The sequence below is a fragment of the Ochotona princeps genome, chromosome 3, assembly GCF_030435755.1.
Source record: "Ochotona princeps isolate mOchPri1 chromosome 3, mOchPri1.hap1, whole genome shotgun sequence".
Lineage (NCBI taxonomy): Eukaryota > Metazoa > Chordata > Mammalia > Lagomorpha > Ochotonidae > Ochotona > Ochotona princeps.
In genome coordinates, this window is record NC_080834.1 from 15838952 (window position 1) to 15853063 (window position 14112).

A 14112-nucleotide genomic window follows, 5' to 3' on the forward strand; every position below is an offset into this window, starting at 1 on the left:
TTCATAATGAAAGGATATGGGAAAATAGCATTCACTTTACTGAAATTTGATTTGTGGCAAGCCGGTCTGGAATTTTCTCTGTGCTGGCACCGTCAGTGGCTCAGAACTACTGTGTGCAACATTGGGTCCCTTGGTGGGAAGGCAGTCCCCAAACAGCAATAAGGGCTGACTGATGATAAAGTCAGGATAAGCTCCTCCAAAAGAGGATAACAATACTGATTATGGGTTATATAACCGTCTATTTAAAGCAATAATAAGTTTAGAAAGGCGTATTGAAGAGTATAAAATATGCCATAACAGAGGAGAGAAAAGGTAGTGGAATAGGGTGAGGACAGGTTTAAACAATGGGAAAGGATTAGGCAAAGTGAAGCAGAGAGGATGTGATCCTGGGATATAGGAGAGGACAGGCCAATGGCAGAGGGACACCTGGAAACCCATGGACATGGGGGAAAGTGAAGACACACAATGGTGCTGCAGTGATAACATTCCCCAGCAGCGACTGGTGACTGGAGCAGCACCTGAGGCCAGGCGGGAAGGTGCGTTCGCTGGAACTCAGCATAGAACTGCCCATCCTGCTGGTTTGTTTAATCTGACCTTGAGCAGAAGTCGAGTGGCAGAACCCAAGCGGTTGGGTGGAGGATCAGAGTGGATTGAAACTCCCACCAGCGCCACATAGGATGCAATTGTGTATACTGAAGCAAAGCCTGTTGAGGGCAGAGGGATATCAGAGAGCTGCTGTTGTAAAAACAGGACTGCCAATCTCTTCCTCATATGCAGATTTCATTTCCTTTGGATATATTCCCAAAAGTGGGATAGCTGGGTCATATGGCAGATCAACTTTCAGTTCCCCAAGCACTCTCTGTATTAACTTTCATAGTTGTTGTGCTAGCCTACACTCCCACCAGCAGTGAAGTGGGGTATGTTTATCTTCACATCCATGCCAGCAGGTGTCATTAGTAAGGGTATGAATGTAGGTAAACCTCACTGGGGTTAGGTGGAACCTCATGTGGCTTTTATTTGTACTTCCCTACTAACCAGGGAGCCTGAGCATTTTTTCATATGACTGCTAGCCATTTGAATTTGGTGTTTTGAAAAATGTCTATTCACTTCCTTCGCTCATGTCTTCACACGGTTGTTTGTTGTGGCTGTCACTGAGTTTTTGAAGCTCTTTGTAAATCCTGGATTTTAACCTTCTATAGGTTTTGCGAAGATTTTTTTCTCATTCTGTTGGTTCCTTCTTCACTTTGTTGATCATTTATTTTGCTGAACAGAGAAGCTTCTTAGCTTGACGTAGTCCTATTTCTTTATTTTGGCTTTCCACCTGTTCTTTGGGTGACTTTTAAATATGGATGCCTGTATCTTGGAGAGTGCTTCCTATGTTTTTCTCTAATAATTTGATGGTTATCCAATTGTCCCAACAGCATTTGTTGAAGAGACCAGGATTTTCCCCCAGATTGCTTTCAGTTTCTTTGTCAAAGATTAGTTGGCTGAACCATCAGCGTCGCTTTGGAGCCCCTCCTCCCCCCAAACTTAGATTAGATAGACAGAGGACAACAAGGAAAGCACAGTACCAGATAGGAAATGATCAGCGTGGACCTACATGTACCTTACTAGGTAGGACACAAATAAAAGTTACTCCTCACTAAGGTATTGAAGATTTCTCTGCACACCCCTCCTAAAACTGTCCTGCACCTCAACTGTTGACAAATGCCTTGTTAGAGTTATAAGCCAGCATGGACTATCCCAAAATCCACCAAGTTCAGTAAAAATTATGCTTCAACACTATAAACTACTAAATACAAAAATGAAAATAGACACAAGACAGCTGAATAGTACCCTATAGCCATCTTAAGGTGTATAGCAGCCAGTTGTGTACAAACTAAAATTGAAATGTCAGTGAAGTAATCACAGGATGTGGTTAAGGACTTACATTTTCTAACATATTGGTCACTCAATACCATGTCAGTTAACTCCATAAGGTTGTAAAACGTAGTTGATGTTGTGTTGGAGCTTTTAATGGGTTGGGACGATATTCTGCCAGCTCTGCCTTCAGACCAGAGATGGTCTCCCCAAGAAACTGTTGAATTTATCTGGACAGTAAGATACTGGACTCTATGCATGGCACATGCTTGCAATGAAAGAATGATGACTGAGGGAAGGGTACGGGGAGGGGTTGGGTGAATCCCAGAGCCTATGAAACTGTGTCATAAAATGAAATGTAATAATAATATAAAAAGATTAGCTGGCTGTACATGTACGGACTCCATTCTGGTGTTTCTATTCTGTTCCCTTACACTTCTCCCTATGCGAGAAGTTTCCCAGAAAATTACGAAAGTATTCCCCAGCTGTAGGCAACTGCCCAGGGTGCCTTGCACCTAGGCAAGTGTTATACTGCTGGGAGAAAAGCAGTGGTTGGCAGCCATTCTGGGCCTGCTTAGTGCCAAATTTGTGTTAATTATACCAATGTGTCAGCAGGGAGCGCTGGCTAAGACATGTCACCCTGGCCCCCAGATGAAGGGAAGGGCGGAAGCAGCTGAGGGCATGTTTGACAAAGGAGGAATAACTTCTGGGAGCTTCCACTAACCAAACCACTGCATTCGGGGGTAGGTGAAGGAGCTGAGACAAGGTGGTTTAGAGGCGGGGAACCAGATGGCATGTTTGGGTCAGGTCAAGACACCCACTGACATGGGAGACCTGGGCTGGGATAAATAGCATTGCCTGCTGCCCACTAGTACATGTGAAATCTAAGGGTTGGTGGCATGCTTGGTTGAACCAGACTGCAGTACCCACCTGCAAGTGTAGAGGCAGAGAGAATTGGCCACATCAGGCTGGGATGCACCAACCACCAAAACGCAAGAGAACCAGATCTGGAGGCAGATGCTGTAGGGGACTTGTGGCCTTGCCTCTGTGGGATTGTGGTACGCCCTAATTTGTGCAAAAGCTGAGGGTGGTGACTGGTCAAACAGGTTGGGCCACAGAACTCACCTGACACTTGCAGGAGCCAGGGCTGGGAGGAGGCCAGGCTGGGCTAGGCTGCAGCACCCTTCAGCCAGGCAGACTGGGACTGAGGGCAGATCATGTCAAGCAGAGCCATGGCACCTACCAGCATGTGTGAGATCGGCTGCTGAGAGTGGACCTGGTAGGAAAACTTGGGGAACTCTACTAGGTTGCAGCTCCTGCTGGGGAGCTGGAGCAGGGGATGGGCAAGCATGCAGCACTCCTCAGCATTTGTGTGAGCCATGTCTGGGTATAGACTAGGCTGGACCAGGTCACAGCACTCACTAGTACACACAAGAGCCAGGACGGGGTATGGGCTGCGCTTGACTGGGCTGGGCTTCAACACCCATCATCAAGAGCTGAGAGTGTGGTTGGGTCAGGCCAGACTGGATCAAAGCACTAACCAGTACTCACAAGGTCCAGGACTAGAACGGACCTAATGAAGGGAACTCCCTGGCTAAGCTGTAGCTCCCACCTGTGAATGTGGAAGCCAGGGCTGTGGATGGACCAGGCTGGACAAGGCTGTGGCATCCATTGGCATGCACATGGGCTAGATCTGGAGGTAAGCCAGATTGGGTTAGACTCTAGCACATGCTGCTGGGCTATTGCTTTTACCCAGTGAGTATGAGAGCTGGGACTGGAGGTGAGTCAGTCCAGGCAGTACTACAGCACCCATTAGTTGACATTTAGACTGGGACAAAGGGCAGGTAAACTGGGCTATTCTGCAGCAGCCACTGCCATGAGAGCCATAACTGATGCAGGTCATTCAGGCTAGGCCGCAGCACCAGCTGGAAAGTGCTGGAATTGGGTATAAGTCATGTCAGGCTCGAAGGCACAAGATCTGGGGCTGGGAGTGGGGTTGGTAGGGAAACTGTGGGCACTCTCCTGCTGGGCTGTAGCTCTCACTGGTGATCATGAGAATCAGGGCTGGGGGCAGGCCAGGCTGATCAGGATGGCAACACCCATTGATGTACATATGGGCTGGGTCTGGGAGGGGTTGGCGGGGGTGTAGTCTGGTCTGAGTTAAGCTGCAGCACCCATGCGCATGCACGAGAGCCAGATGAAATCTGGACCAAGTTGGAATAAGTGCAGCATATATGCCTGTATGTGCAGTAGCCGGGGCGGGGGATGGGCTTGGTAGGGATTATTGAGAGTCACCATGACTGGGCCACAGTCATGGTGAAGATTGGACCTGTGGCAGGCTAGGCTGAGCCAGGCTGCAGAACCCATCAGTTTGTATTAGAGTTTGGAACTGACAGGGAGCTACATCCACAGGTATGTGCATTGGCTGGTGCAGGTAACAGAGCAAACCTGATCCTGCACTTGTTGGGATACACAAATCTGACGCCTCTCCAGGTGAGCTTTCTTTAGAGGACTCCCCAACTAGATCTTTGGACTCAAACTGCAACCACAGGGAAAATCACAAGATATGGGGACTGACCTCAGAGCGCATGTATTGGGACTGGGATGTTCAGTTACTGATGCCTGTGCAGTGGACAGTATGCCCACATGCACATGGGGGACATGACAGCTCATTGAGCCAGCAGATGATGTCAAGTGCCTCATCAGTCGCAGATCAGGCTGGACAACTCTCCTGGACAAGTTTGGCAGCAAGTGTCAGGGTCTCTGAATTCACCAAGATGGACGTAGTCTCAACCCAGGTGCAGTGAAGCTGGCAATGCCTCAGAACTATCAAAACCACTCAGATAATATCCTTTGAATGTTCTTTTCCACATCGGAGTCTCTAAGATATCATCAAATGATTGTCTACTATCCCCGGGTGCTGATGCAGTTTGACAGCAAGGAGCAGTCCCCTCTCCTCTATCCCACTCCCACCTCACAGTAGACCAAAACAATAAAAGGGAAAATGAAGCAGTTATCCCACCCACTTTCCTCCGTATCTTGATCCTCCCCACCCTAATCAGAGGCCCACATGGCCGTGCATTCCTCTCAAATATCTAAATAATACTAAAAAATAAAATTAAAGGTTTAAAAATTACAAAAGCATGATCAATGTGGAACATGTCAACTTTTAAAAAACACATACTGAATTCTAAGTCATCTGGAGTAGGAGACAGAATTGTCAAAAGAAAATAGTCCATCTTTTTAGTTTTAGCTAAAGATGATGGATTCAGTCAATATTTTGGGGGAAAATATCCCAGTCACTAAGTTAACTTTCACTAATTTTAACACAGCAGTAATTCAGGGAAGTAAGAAATTTCTTGCATGTTTGGCAACTTCATGCTTGAAGTTGCTTTGCAGGATTTTGTTCCATTTCCACAAGACTAAATTAAACTAACAAGCATTTAATGCTTTCATCTAAAGTTAAACACATCATAAAGTATTCTAGCTTAGTGTGTCCAACTTAATCTTTGCTGTATATTCCCTCTTTCAAATGCGGAAATTTGTTTAACCTTTCTTCTATTAGATTCTTCTACCCTGTGGTTTAGATACATAGATTATTAGCAAAATGGGCAGTTGCAAAAACCTTGAGTTGCTCTGTTGACTTCAGCTGCTCCCAAGGCCTGGTATGAGTCATGATCTAAAAGTTGTATTTGAACTTGAGCAATGCTGTTTTTATTATCTACAATTAAAAAAACAAGGGCTAACTGTGTTGTTGTAACCATCTACAGAAAAAATCAGATTCTACACAGACATGGTAAGTATTTGTTATTACTAACTGTATGAATCTCATTTTCCCTTGATTACATAAGAACACTAGGGGTCTTCAAAAGCTTCATGGAAAATGGAATTAAAAGAGAATGCACTGGGTGATTATTTGGCCTAGGGTTTAAGATGCTTCTAAGGTGCTTCTATCCCTCATTGAAGTACCTACACTCTCCACCAGGCCCTCCCTCCTGCCAGTGTAAGCCCTGGGCATCAGTGATAAAGGGTCAGATAACAGGTTCCTTTCACCCATGGAGGAAATATGGATTGAATTCTCAAATTCTACCTATTGTGGGCGTTTGAGGAGTGAACCAGCCAATGGGAGCTCTGTCTCTCTCTCTTTTTCTCCCTCTCCTTCTCAAAATTAAAAACAACAACAAAAAAGGTAAAACAAATTATCTGTGAACTTTTAGAAGACTTCTTGTCCATTCTTTCCTCTGATTTGAGTGGGAAAAGGAATGTAAAGCAATACGTTGGAGGCAGCACACTCCCGGCATTCCACCCTTAAGGTGTGAGTTGAATTCATGACCCTCAGAGGTATTTTCTTCCAGAGACCGGGCTGTCTGGCTCCTTCCATGAGGGCTGTGATCTGTGAGAAGCTGGCCCATCCTACCAGGGGGTGAGGACCTTCAGGTAAATCTCAAGGGAAGGATGTGCCTGAGAACTGTGGGAAAGATCTTTGAAGCCATCCAAACCTTCCCAATCCACAGCTGGAAAAGTGGACCAAGCACTAGTGGTTTGGTGTTGTAGGATACGTGTCTCAAACATATTACCTTTCTTGGGGCCAGGACCAGAGTACAGGATGTAAGAATGTACCAGAAATATATAGTAATTGAGATAAGTCATACTACAAAAAACTTAATACAGAATATTTGTGACCAACCAAATATCAAAATGTTATTAGCCATAAGATCGACATCACTAATTTTGTTTCAGCTCCCAACATGGCCCAGCCAAGCCATTACTGATCTTGTCAATCAAAATGTCTGAAATTTTTTTTGTTCCTCTGATGCTGGATACCTGAAAGAGACCCGGGCCCCTGCCTTTTTTCACCTCGCCCTTTGCTTTTAGACTGGACTGTACCATCACCAATTCTTCACCTACATCACCATTGTATCTGTGGATTTGTAGCTGCGCCGTGAGTACTTCAGCACCGTGAAAGGTTTGGAACCGACGCTCAATGCAGTGTGTGGCTACCCTGATGCTTACATGGATGGAAACTCTGGCAAGAAGCCCACTCAGAGCCTGCTTCTGTGACACAGGCTTCCAGGATTTTACTCATCACTGAAACAGCAGACCAGCAGCAATGTCTCCAGGTTGGCAAAAACCTGAGCATCTGGAGGTTTAGGTGCATCTAGGTAGGTCAACTGGGAAATAGTAAGATGACCAATCTTATTGCAAAATGTAATTAAGATAGCATACAATATTTAGAAAATGATCTGTTTTGCAAAAGATTCATAGAAGAGGTTGGCAATTTGTATGATTGCTGTTTTTTTTTCTCTTCACTTGAAAAGACACTCAAGTTTCTCAGGCTTGAGAAGTTCAAAGTGCTTACCTTCGATGGTGCACTGATCGGGGACTGGAATCCTCTTTGCGATTTCCACAGCATACGCTTTCACTCTGTTGAGGTTTTCCTTTAAGTACAGGTAGAGTTTATCGTCATATTCTACAGGGCTCGCCATTGTTCCTGGAGTTTCTTCCTGGTGGTTTCCTTGAACAATTTCTGGCAGTTTCTCTGATTCTGTATATACAATACTTGGGTATGAAACGGAGGAATTTCTCAGCTGTCGCTCATCAGAGTCTGTCTGAGAGAAGAATCGGTCACTTTCATGGCGCAGTGGGTCTATTTCTGAAAGGGAGGTGCTGGCAGGGCGATCGCCACTTTCCACATCTTCCCCGTCATCTGAACTCACAGCCTTTTTGAGCACAGAGTGCAAAGCCAAACTTTTTGACCTATGGCACCAACAAAGGGCAAGTTAAAATAGATAATAAAGTTGAGTCACCATTCACTGACTAGGAAAAGAGATAGTAGTAATACTGGGACAAAGTTATTTCCTCCAAAATGGGAAACTATTAATAAGCTTGAGAAAACATAGTCTATCAAGATACCAAACCTCTAAAAATTTAGGTCAGCTCTCCAAATAAAGATTTACAAATCAATTTCATAGCAAAACTGACTGCAGAATGACGGATTTCCATACTAGTATTTTCTTTCTACTGTTGCTTCTAATGTTTCATCAGAAATCATGAGATACTGTTGACAGCCATTCTTAATTTGGCATATATAATGAGTATTTAAGAGGCATTTTTTAAACATAGCAATAGGTTTGTTTCCCGCTTGTATTTTTTATTTAAAATAGTGAGCTGCTTTCAATAATGAGAACACTGAGGATAATATTTTATCATGAAATTCAAAACTTTGGATCACAGCAGATGTGAGTTCATAAAAAGTACCCCAACACAAAATGAGAACAAAACCAGCAGCAAACATGAGGTGTATATGTATGTTTTTTAACAAAACAAGCCAAATATGATTTATACCTGTTAAATCTCATGTTTTTTCTTTTTTCTTTAGAAACTTGGTCCAAACTGTATCTTCTGATTGAACCAGGAATGTTGCTGTCAGTATTTATTTTGTCTGTGAAGGCTTGCATTTTAGCTTGGAGCTTTTCACAGTCTTTATTTTCAGTTACTGTGAGTTTAGTTTCCTTCGATTTCTCTGGGAATTCGATTTCAGCACTGGCTTTTCTCCTGAAGGAATAGAAGTCATTGTACTAGCAGTTTGTCACACAGACCATTCAGAATAGTGTAGTTTTAAAATGACCTTTTATATCAAAACTTTGCCTGATAGTTTTATGTGTTAACTTTTCAATAAATATTTATTGAATATCTGATGTGGGCATAGGTCTTTGAAATTGCTTCTATGGCTTATGCTGTCAGTTTATAAATGATGGTGTTTCATTTTTGAAGGTTTCAGAGTTTAAAAAACAGCTTTTATTGTTGTCAACCACCTTCCTGCCTATAGACGCTGCAAAATTTGCTCATGAAATTCATGCCAACATTTTCTGGAAAATTTACATGTGTTGTCATTTTTGAACTTAAATGCACATAGTAAGAATACTTCATATGACCTATCGAAAGCTTACTTCTTAAAAATTTTGTGGAAATTGGTGTTAAGAAAAAATAATTCTGAATTTGAGAATGTTAGAGGAAAGAGGTTTTCTATGAATAATATTGGCAGTTCCCAAAATCTTTCATAGTAGAGTTTATAAACTACTCTGGATTATCATGGTTACCTCTTTAAGGTATGGACCATGTGTGTTGTAATACTGGATCCACTCTGAGGGCAAACAGTGTCCTATAGTAAGGGCTTATGGATAAGCTGCAGAAATAAGCAAGGTCTTCAAAAAGTTCATGGAAAATGTGTATTATCAAGAGGCAATGCATAGATTTCAAAGTTTTTGGCACCAAAATAAATTTATCTCTTAAATCCATTTTCCATAAATTAAGAAATAAGTATATATATATAGATATACATATATATGTGTATATCTATATCTAGATATAGATATACATATATATATATGTGTATATCTAGATATAGATATACATATATATATATATATTTGAGAGGGGTGAGAAAAAAGGAGAGAGCTTGACAGTGAGTGAGTGTTTTCACCCGCAGGGCCATTTTCCAGTCAGGGCTAGGTAAGGCCAAAACCAAGCGCCAGGAGCCTTATTCAGCTTTTCCCCGAGGGTGACAGGTGTGCCGTAGCACCTGCTGAGGTGTGCATCAGCAGAAAGCTGGGATCAAGAGAGATCCAGGACCTGAATTCAGGCACTCTGAAAAGGGATGCAGCTGTGCTGACCCCTAGGTCACATGAAGTGCCCCTCCGGGAACCTTTTGAAATCCCATGGTTCTCTGCTATTCGCTAATGTGACGAATGATTAGAGAACACTTTGCATTCATTTTCCCTTATCTGTCTTTTAATGTGCAACTGACCCAAGCCTACTTTAATTTTTATTTAGCAATCATTGGGAACCATAATAGTTGGTGTTTTATGCTGTCCTTATAAAAACAAAACTTACAAAATAAGTTATTTTTCTTTGTCCCACTTCTGACATCAAGTATGTAGGCTTCATTTTTATTACAGTAATTAATTCTCTAACTCTGGGTACCAAATGGGTATTCTGCGTGCCAATTCAAACCTAATACAATCTGCCCCGAGTTAGCCCCAGAATCCAGACAGTCTCTCTTTACCTAGTTTCCCAGCTTACTCGCACTACTGTCCAACTCAGCTATAGAGATAGCAATAGGCATTTGGTTTAGCATGGTTATACCCTCTAGGTCAGAATTCACATGCGAGTCCAACCTAGAGATACCAGCAGATGGGACAAATTCAGAGCCTAGATAATTTGTTAGAGAATCAAGCTGTTTTTTATTGCCTAATAAGCTATTGGAAATAAAATTTTAGCACATTTTTCCTATACAATGTTTTTAACAGATTTTCTATGGCTTTCCGTATGTATCTTCTTTTTATTTGTTGCATTATTTATAATAATCATATCATCTATAACTGTACAGATAGCTGTACTTAACTCACAGGGTTATTGGAAAGGCCAAATGATCAAGTTAGGATGAAGTATGATTCCTGGTACATAAAGGCAGTCAATAAATGGCAAGTTTTATTACTGTTATTGTTTTGTTTTATTACTATACCTTTGAAAACTTTATCTGCCTGGTCAATGACTTGATAGAGACAACATCAGTGGCCCAGATCCAGGTAGATCAACAGCCCACATCCTGAAGGGAATTGAGGGCCCTTGGAGAAGACCAAGGCAGCAGCCCTTGGGGGGCACTGTTGCTTGGCTCCCAGCACTGGAGCCTGCATGATGAGCGCTCAGGGAGCTTGGAACTCTCTTCCTTCACGCTCAGGCTGACTTGTGGTATCTCCTTGAGAAGACCTGGGCATGAAAGAAGCTCTGAGGTTAGACACCTCCCAACCCTAAAGGTCTCAATCATAGGCATGTCAATAAAATACAGGACATTTAGTCAAATCTGGATTTCATGTAAACAACAAATATTTGTTAAACGTAAGAATGTCTCTAGTGGGATATACTTTAAAAAGTTATACTAAAATTGATACACTAAAACACCAAAACATTAATGTTCAATTGAATCCAACTGGTTGTCATAGTTTTATTTGTTAAGTCTGGTAGTGCTACTCTGGGACAAACTCCTGCTGCTTAGTGGCTAGGGCCAGCACTCTTCATCTTGTTCCTCTGGGTCTGGCACAGTTCCTGGCACACATAGGTATCTGAATTGTATGTAGAATAAATGAACTGAGACCTTTGTACATGTCAGAAGTCAGCTTGTCCGCCATCACTACTTCCTGGAGTCTACCAGATGTCCATGAGGTATTGGCCACTTCTGGCCCCCTGGGGAAAGGGCTGGCACTGCGCGATTTAGTAAATATGAAATATGGAGAGGGAAGCAGAGAGCAAACAGAAGAATCTGCAAATGACTAACAGTTTGGTCTGGGGCCAGTAACCTGGAGGTTGGGGTGCCAAGCTAAGGCACCTGCATCTCATATCAAAGTGCCTGGGTTCGAATCCTGATGTTAACTCCTGATCCCGGTTTCCTATTAATGGGCAGCCTAGAAGGCAGCAGGTGATGGCTCAAGCAAAGGTTTCTGTGACTTATGTGCAAGACTCAGATTGAGTTGCTAGGTCGTGGCTTCAGCCTGGCCTGGGCAAGACTGTTGCAAATATTTGGGGAATGAGGCAACAGATAAGAGCTAGGCCTGTCTCTGTTTCTCTGTCTCACGAAAACAAACAACTGTCTTGACAAAGCAATGACCTTGAGATGAAGCTGACAAGTGGACTTCTCGGCACCACGCCTCTCTGTTCCCTATACTCTCCCTTGTTTTGTTGATTTGGAGATCTGTGGAGCACAGAAGTCAAAGGTGGTGAGGCAATGAAAAGTCAGAGAGGCAACTTCAGCCCCACGGCAACTTGAAGAGAGCTTTCTGCTCTGGCTGTCAATCCACGTGGGGAGACTGCACAATGCTGTTGACAGGGAGGAAGGACCACGTTTGATTCCAGTAGGTTGGAACGTTAGGCAGTGGAAGCCAAAAGGCCAGGCTTATAAGCAGTCCCTGCTCCTTCACTTCTCCCCTTGCTTTTCACATAAATGATAGCAGAGAAAAATTTGCCAGAAAATCAAGATTTTATCCAGGGATGAACACACTTTGTGTGGACAGTGAGGAAATGCAAAAGGAAGGCGGGTACTCCTAGAGTCACTTGCTGGAGGGAGTAGGCTTAGCAGGCCGGGCTCCTGTCAGCTGCTATTTCTTTTCCTTTTGTCACTAGTAATTCCAGTGGGAATTTTACAGAAACGTTGGCCAGAGTACTATAATCCCCTAAATGTTAACTTGGCCCCAACTCAAACCATCACATTGCAAGAGGCTCAGATGATTTCCAATCTGAACGGTTCCTGGTCTATGCTGCCAAAGTTTATAGAAGTACCTCTAGGGATGCCTAGCAGAAGACCTAATCGCCTTTGACTTCTGACATTGGGGACTCCCTTAAGAAACAAATTGGTTCTTGGGCAGCTTGTTGCTCTCCGTGAGCCTGGGGATGAGGACATTATAAAAGCTGGCAGGGGCAGAGACTGGCAGCTTCTCTTCCTGGCTCTTTAAATAAAGAAAAATAATATGAGTTCCTGTTTGACAACTTGGCTTTCATTCCCATATCCAGAGTATGCACTCCTGCAGAGTTCAGCTTGTTAGACAAGTGAGGAGGTGCAATGGACTAAATCCATGCTGGAGTCCTAAATTGTTAGGATATTATATTCCCTCCTCTTCAGCAATTACTAAGGTCATCAGTCATCCTAAGGACAGAGATGCTCCCCTGGCTCCCTAGTGCTATCCTCTGTTGCAGGGCTGCTACTTACAACCCCACTGGAACAGCTACCCAGGAACACTATAGGAAGGGACGACGAGAGGCTCAGGTTCTAGGTATTCTGTTCTGCCTCTGCTCGATGGGCGGAAGGCAGTGCGAGCAGCTCCCAGTCGTGTGGAGGATCAGAACGCGGCCATGCCAAAGGTAGAATTTTGCCTAAATATAATGAATCCAGAGTTTATTACATTCATATAAGGTGCTTAAAAAATGTAAAGTTAGAGGGAAGAACAGAGGGAAACAGAGGGATCTCCCAACCACTGGGTCATTCCCCAAATAGCCAAAACATCCAGGACTGAAACTGCAGCCATCTGGCCTTCCCACGTTGGTGGTATGGGCTCAAAAACTTGCAACATCTTTCCTTGCAACATCCACCTGGTTTTCCCAGGTGCCTTAGCAGGGACCTGGATTGGAAATGGAGTAGCTAAGAATTGATTGAGTACCCATTGTAGGCATTGCAGCCTAACCATCTTCACAACGCTAGTCCCAGATACAGAGTTTTCAAAACAAATTTTTAAAAATGTGGGGAAATAGAATGACAATGACCTTACAGGAGAAAAGATCTAGGTTTGTGGCTTTTCTTGATTAGTGATGTACACATCTTTTTTATAATTATAAATCTCGCTTTTTGTCGTATAAAATGTTTTTAATGATACTGTATCACCAGGTTCCTGAGATAATTATGTAACAGAATAGATTATACAATGGATCCATTTGGAAAATTCAAGTAGTCAAAATTTGAGTGGCTATTGCCCAGTGTGGACATGTGACACTAAGAGGGTTCTGCAGGTGGCACTAAATGTGGAAGATAAAATTTTTCTGCTCAAAATCACAAAGGATGGAAGTGACTTTTCCCATCCATAGAGAGTGTGTGCTAAAGGAGAATGATTCTCCTACTGTTTGAATGTGAAAGAACTGGAATACAGATATGAGGGTCTTACAAACCTTCAAAGAAACTGTGTGGGAAAACTATGCATGGATATAAAATTGTTTTGCACCAAAATAAAATCATGCTAATTTCTTACAACAAGTCTGAATAGGATCTAGTTTGAGGCCATAGAAGATAAGACATCGGTTTCAAAAGGAGTTCCTATAAGAGCAATGTGAACGCTGCTAAAATTGAAATAAAAATATCAAGTTTGTGGTGAAGTTTGGGTTGAAGAATGATAAGAATCAATGATGTTTTATGAAGTTTGTTGGAACAATGCCCCAAGGAAATTATCAGCATGTATAAGAAGGCAAAAATACAATGTTGAGGATGAAACCTGTGGTGGCAGCTCAGCCGTACCGATTTACGACGAAAATAGTAATTTTGTTTGTGCCCTAAGTGAATAGTACACACAGCAGTAGAAACAATAGCCAGGCACTGTGCCGTAGTAAGCTAAGCCTCCACAGCAACACATATGGCTGCAAGCTTGAGCGCCAGTTGCACCACTTCCAGTCCAGCTCACTGCTTATGGTCTGGGAAAAGAACAAGGGATGGCTCAA

General features: G+C 43.0%; 1 protein-coding gene across 1 annotated transcript in view; it reads right to left on the reverse strand.

Moving 5' to 3' along the window:
• VEPH1 (ventricular zone expressed PH domain containing 1) overlaps positions 1–14112 on the reverse strand; it is a 186772-nt gene that overhangs the window by 76228 nt on the left and 96432 nt on the right. Inside the window, exons 8-9 of the mRNA XM_004598571.4 lie at positions 8206–8415; positions 7220–7617 (exon numbers count right to left, since the gene is read on the reverse strand). Of these exons, the coding sequence (XP_004598628.2) occupies positions 7220–7617; positions 8206–8415 (608 nt within the window). The remainder of the gene's footprint in view (positions 1–7219; positions 7618–8205; positions 8416–14112) is intronic.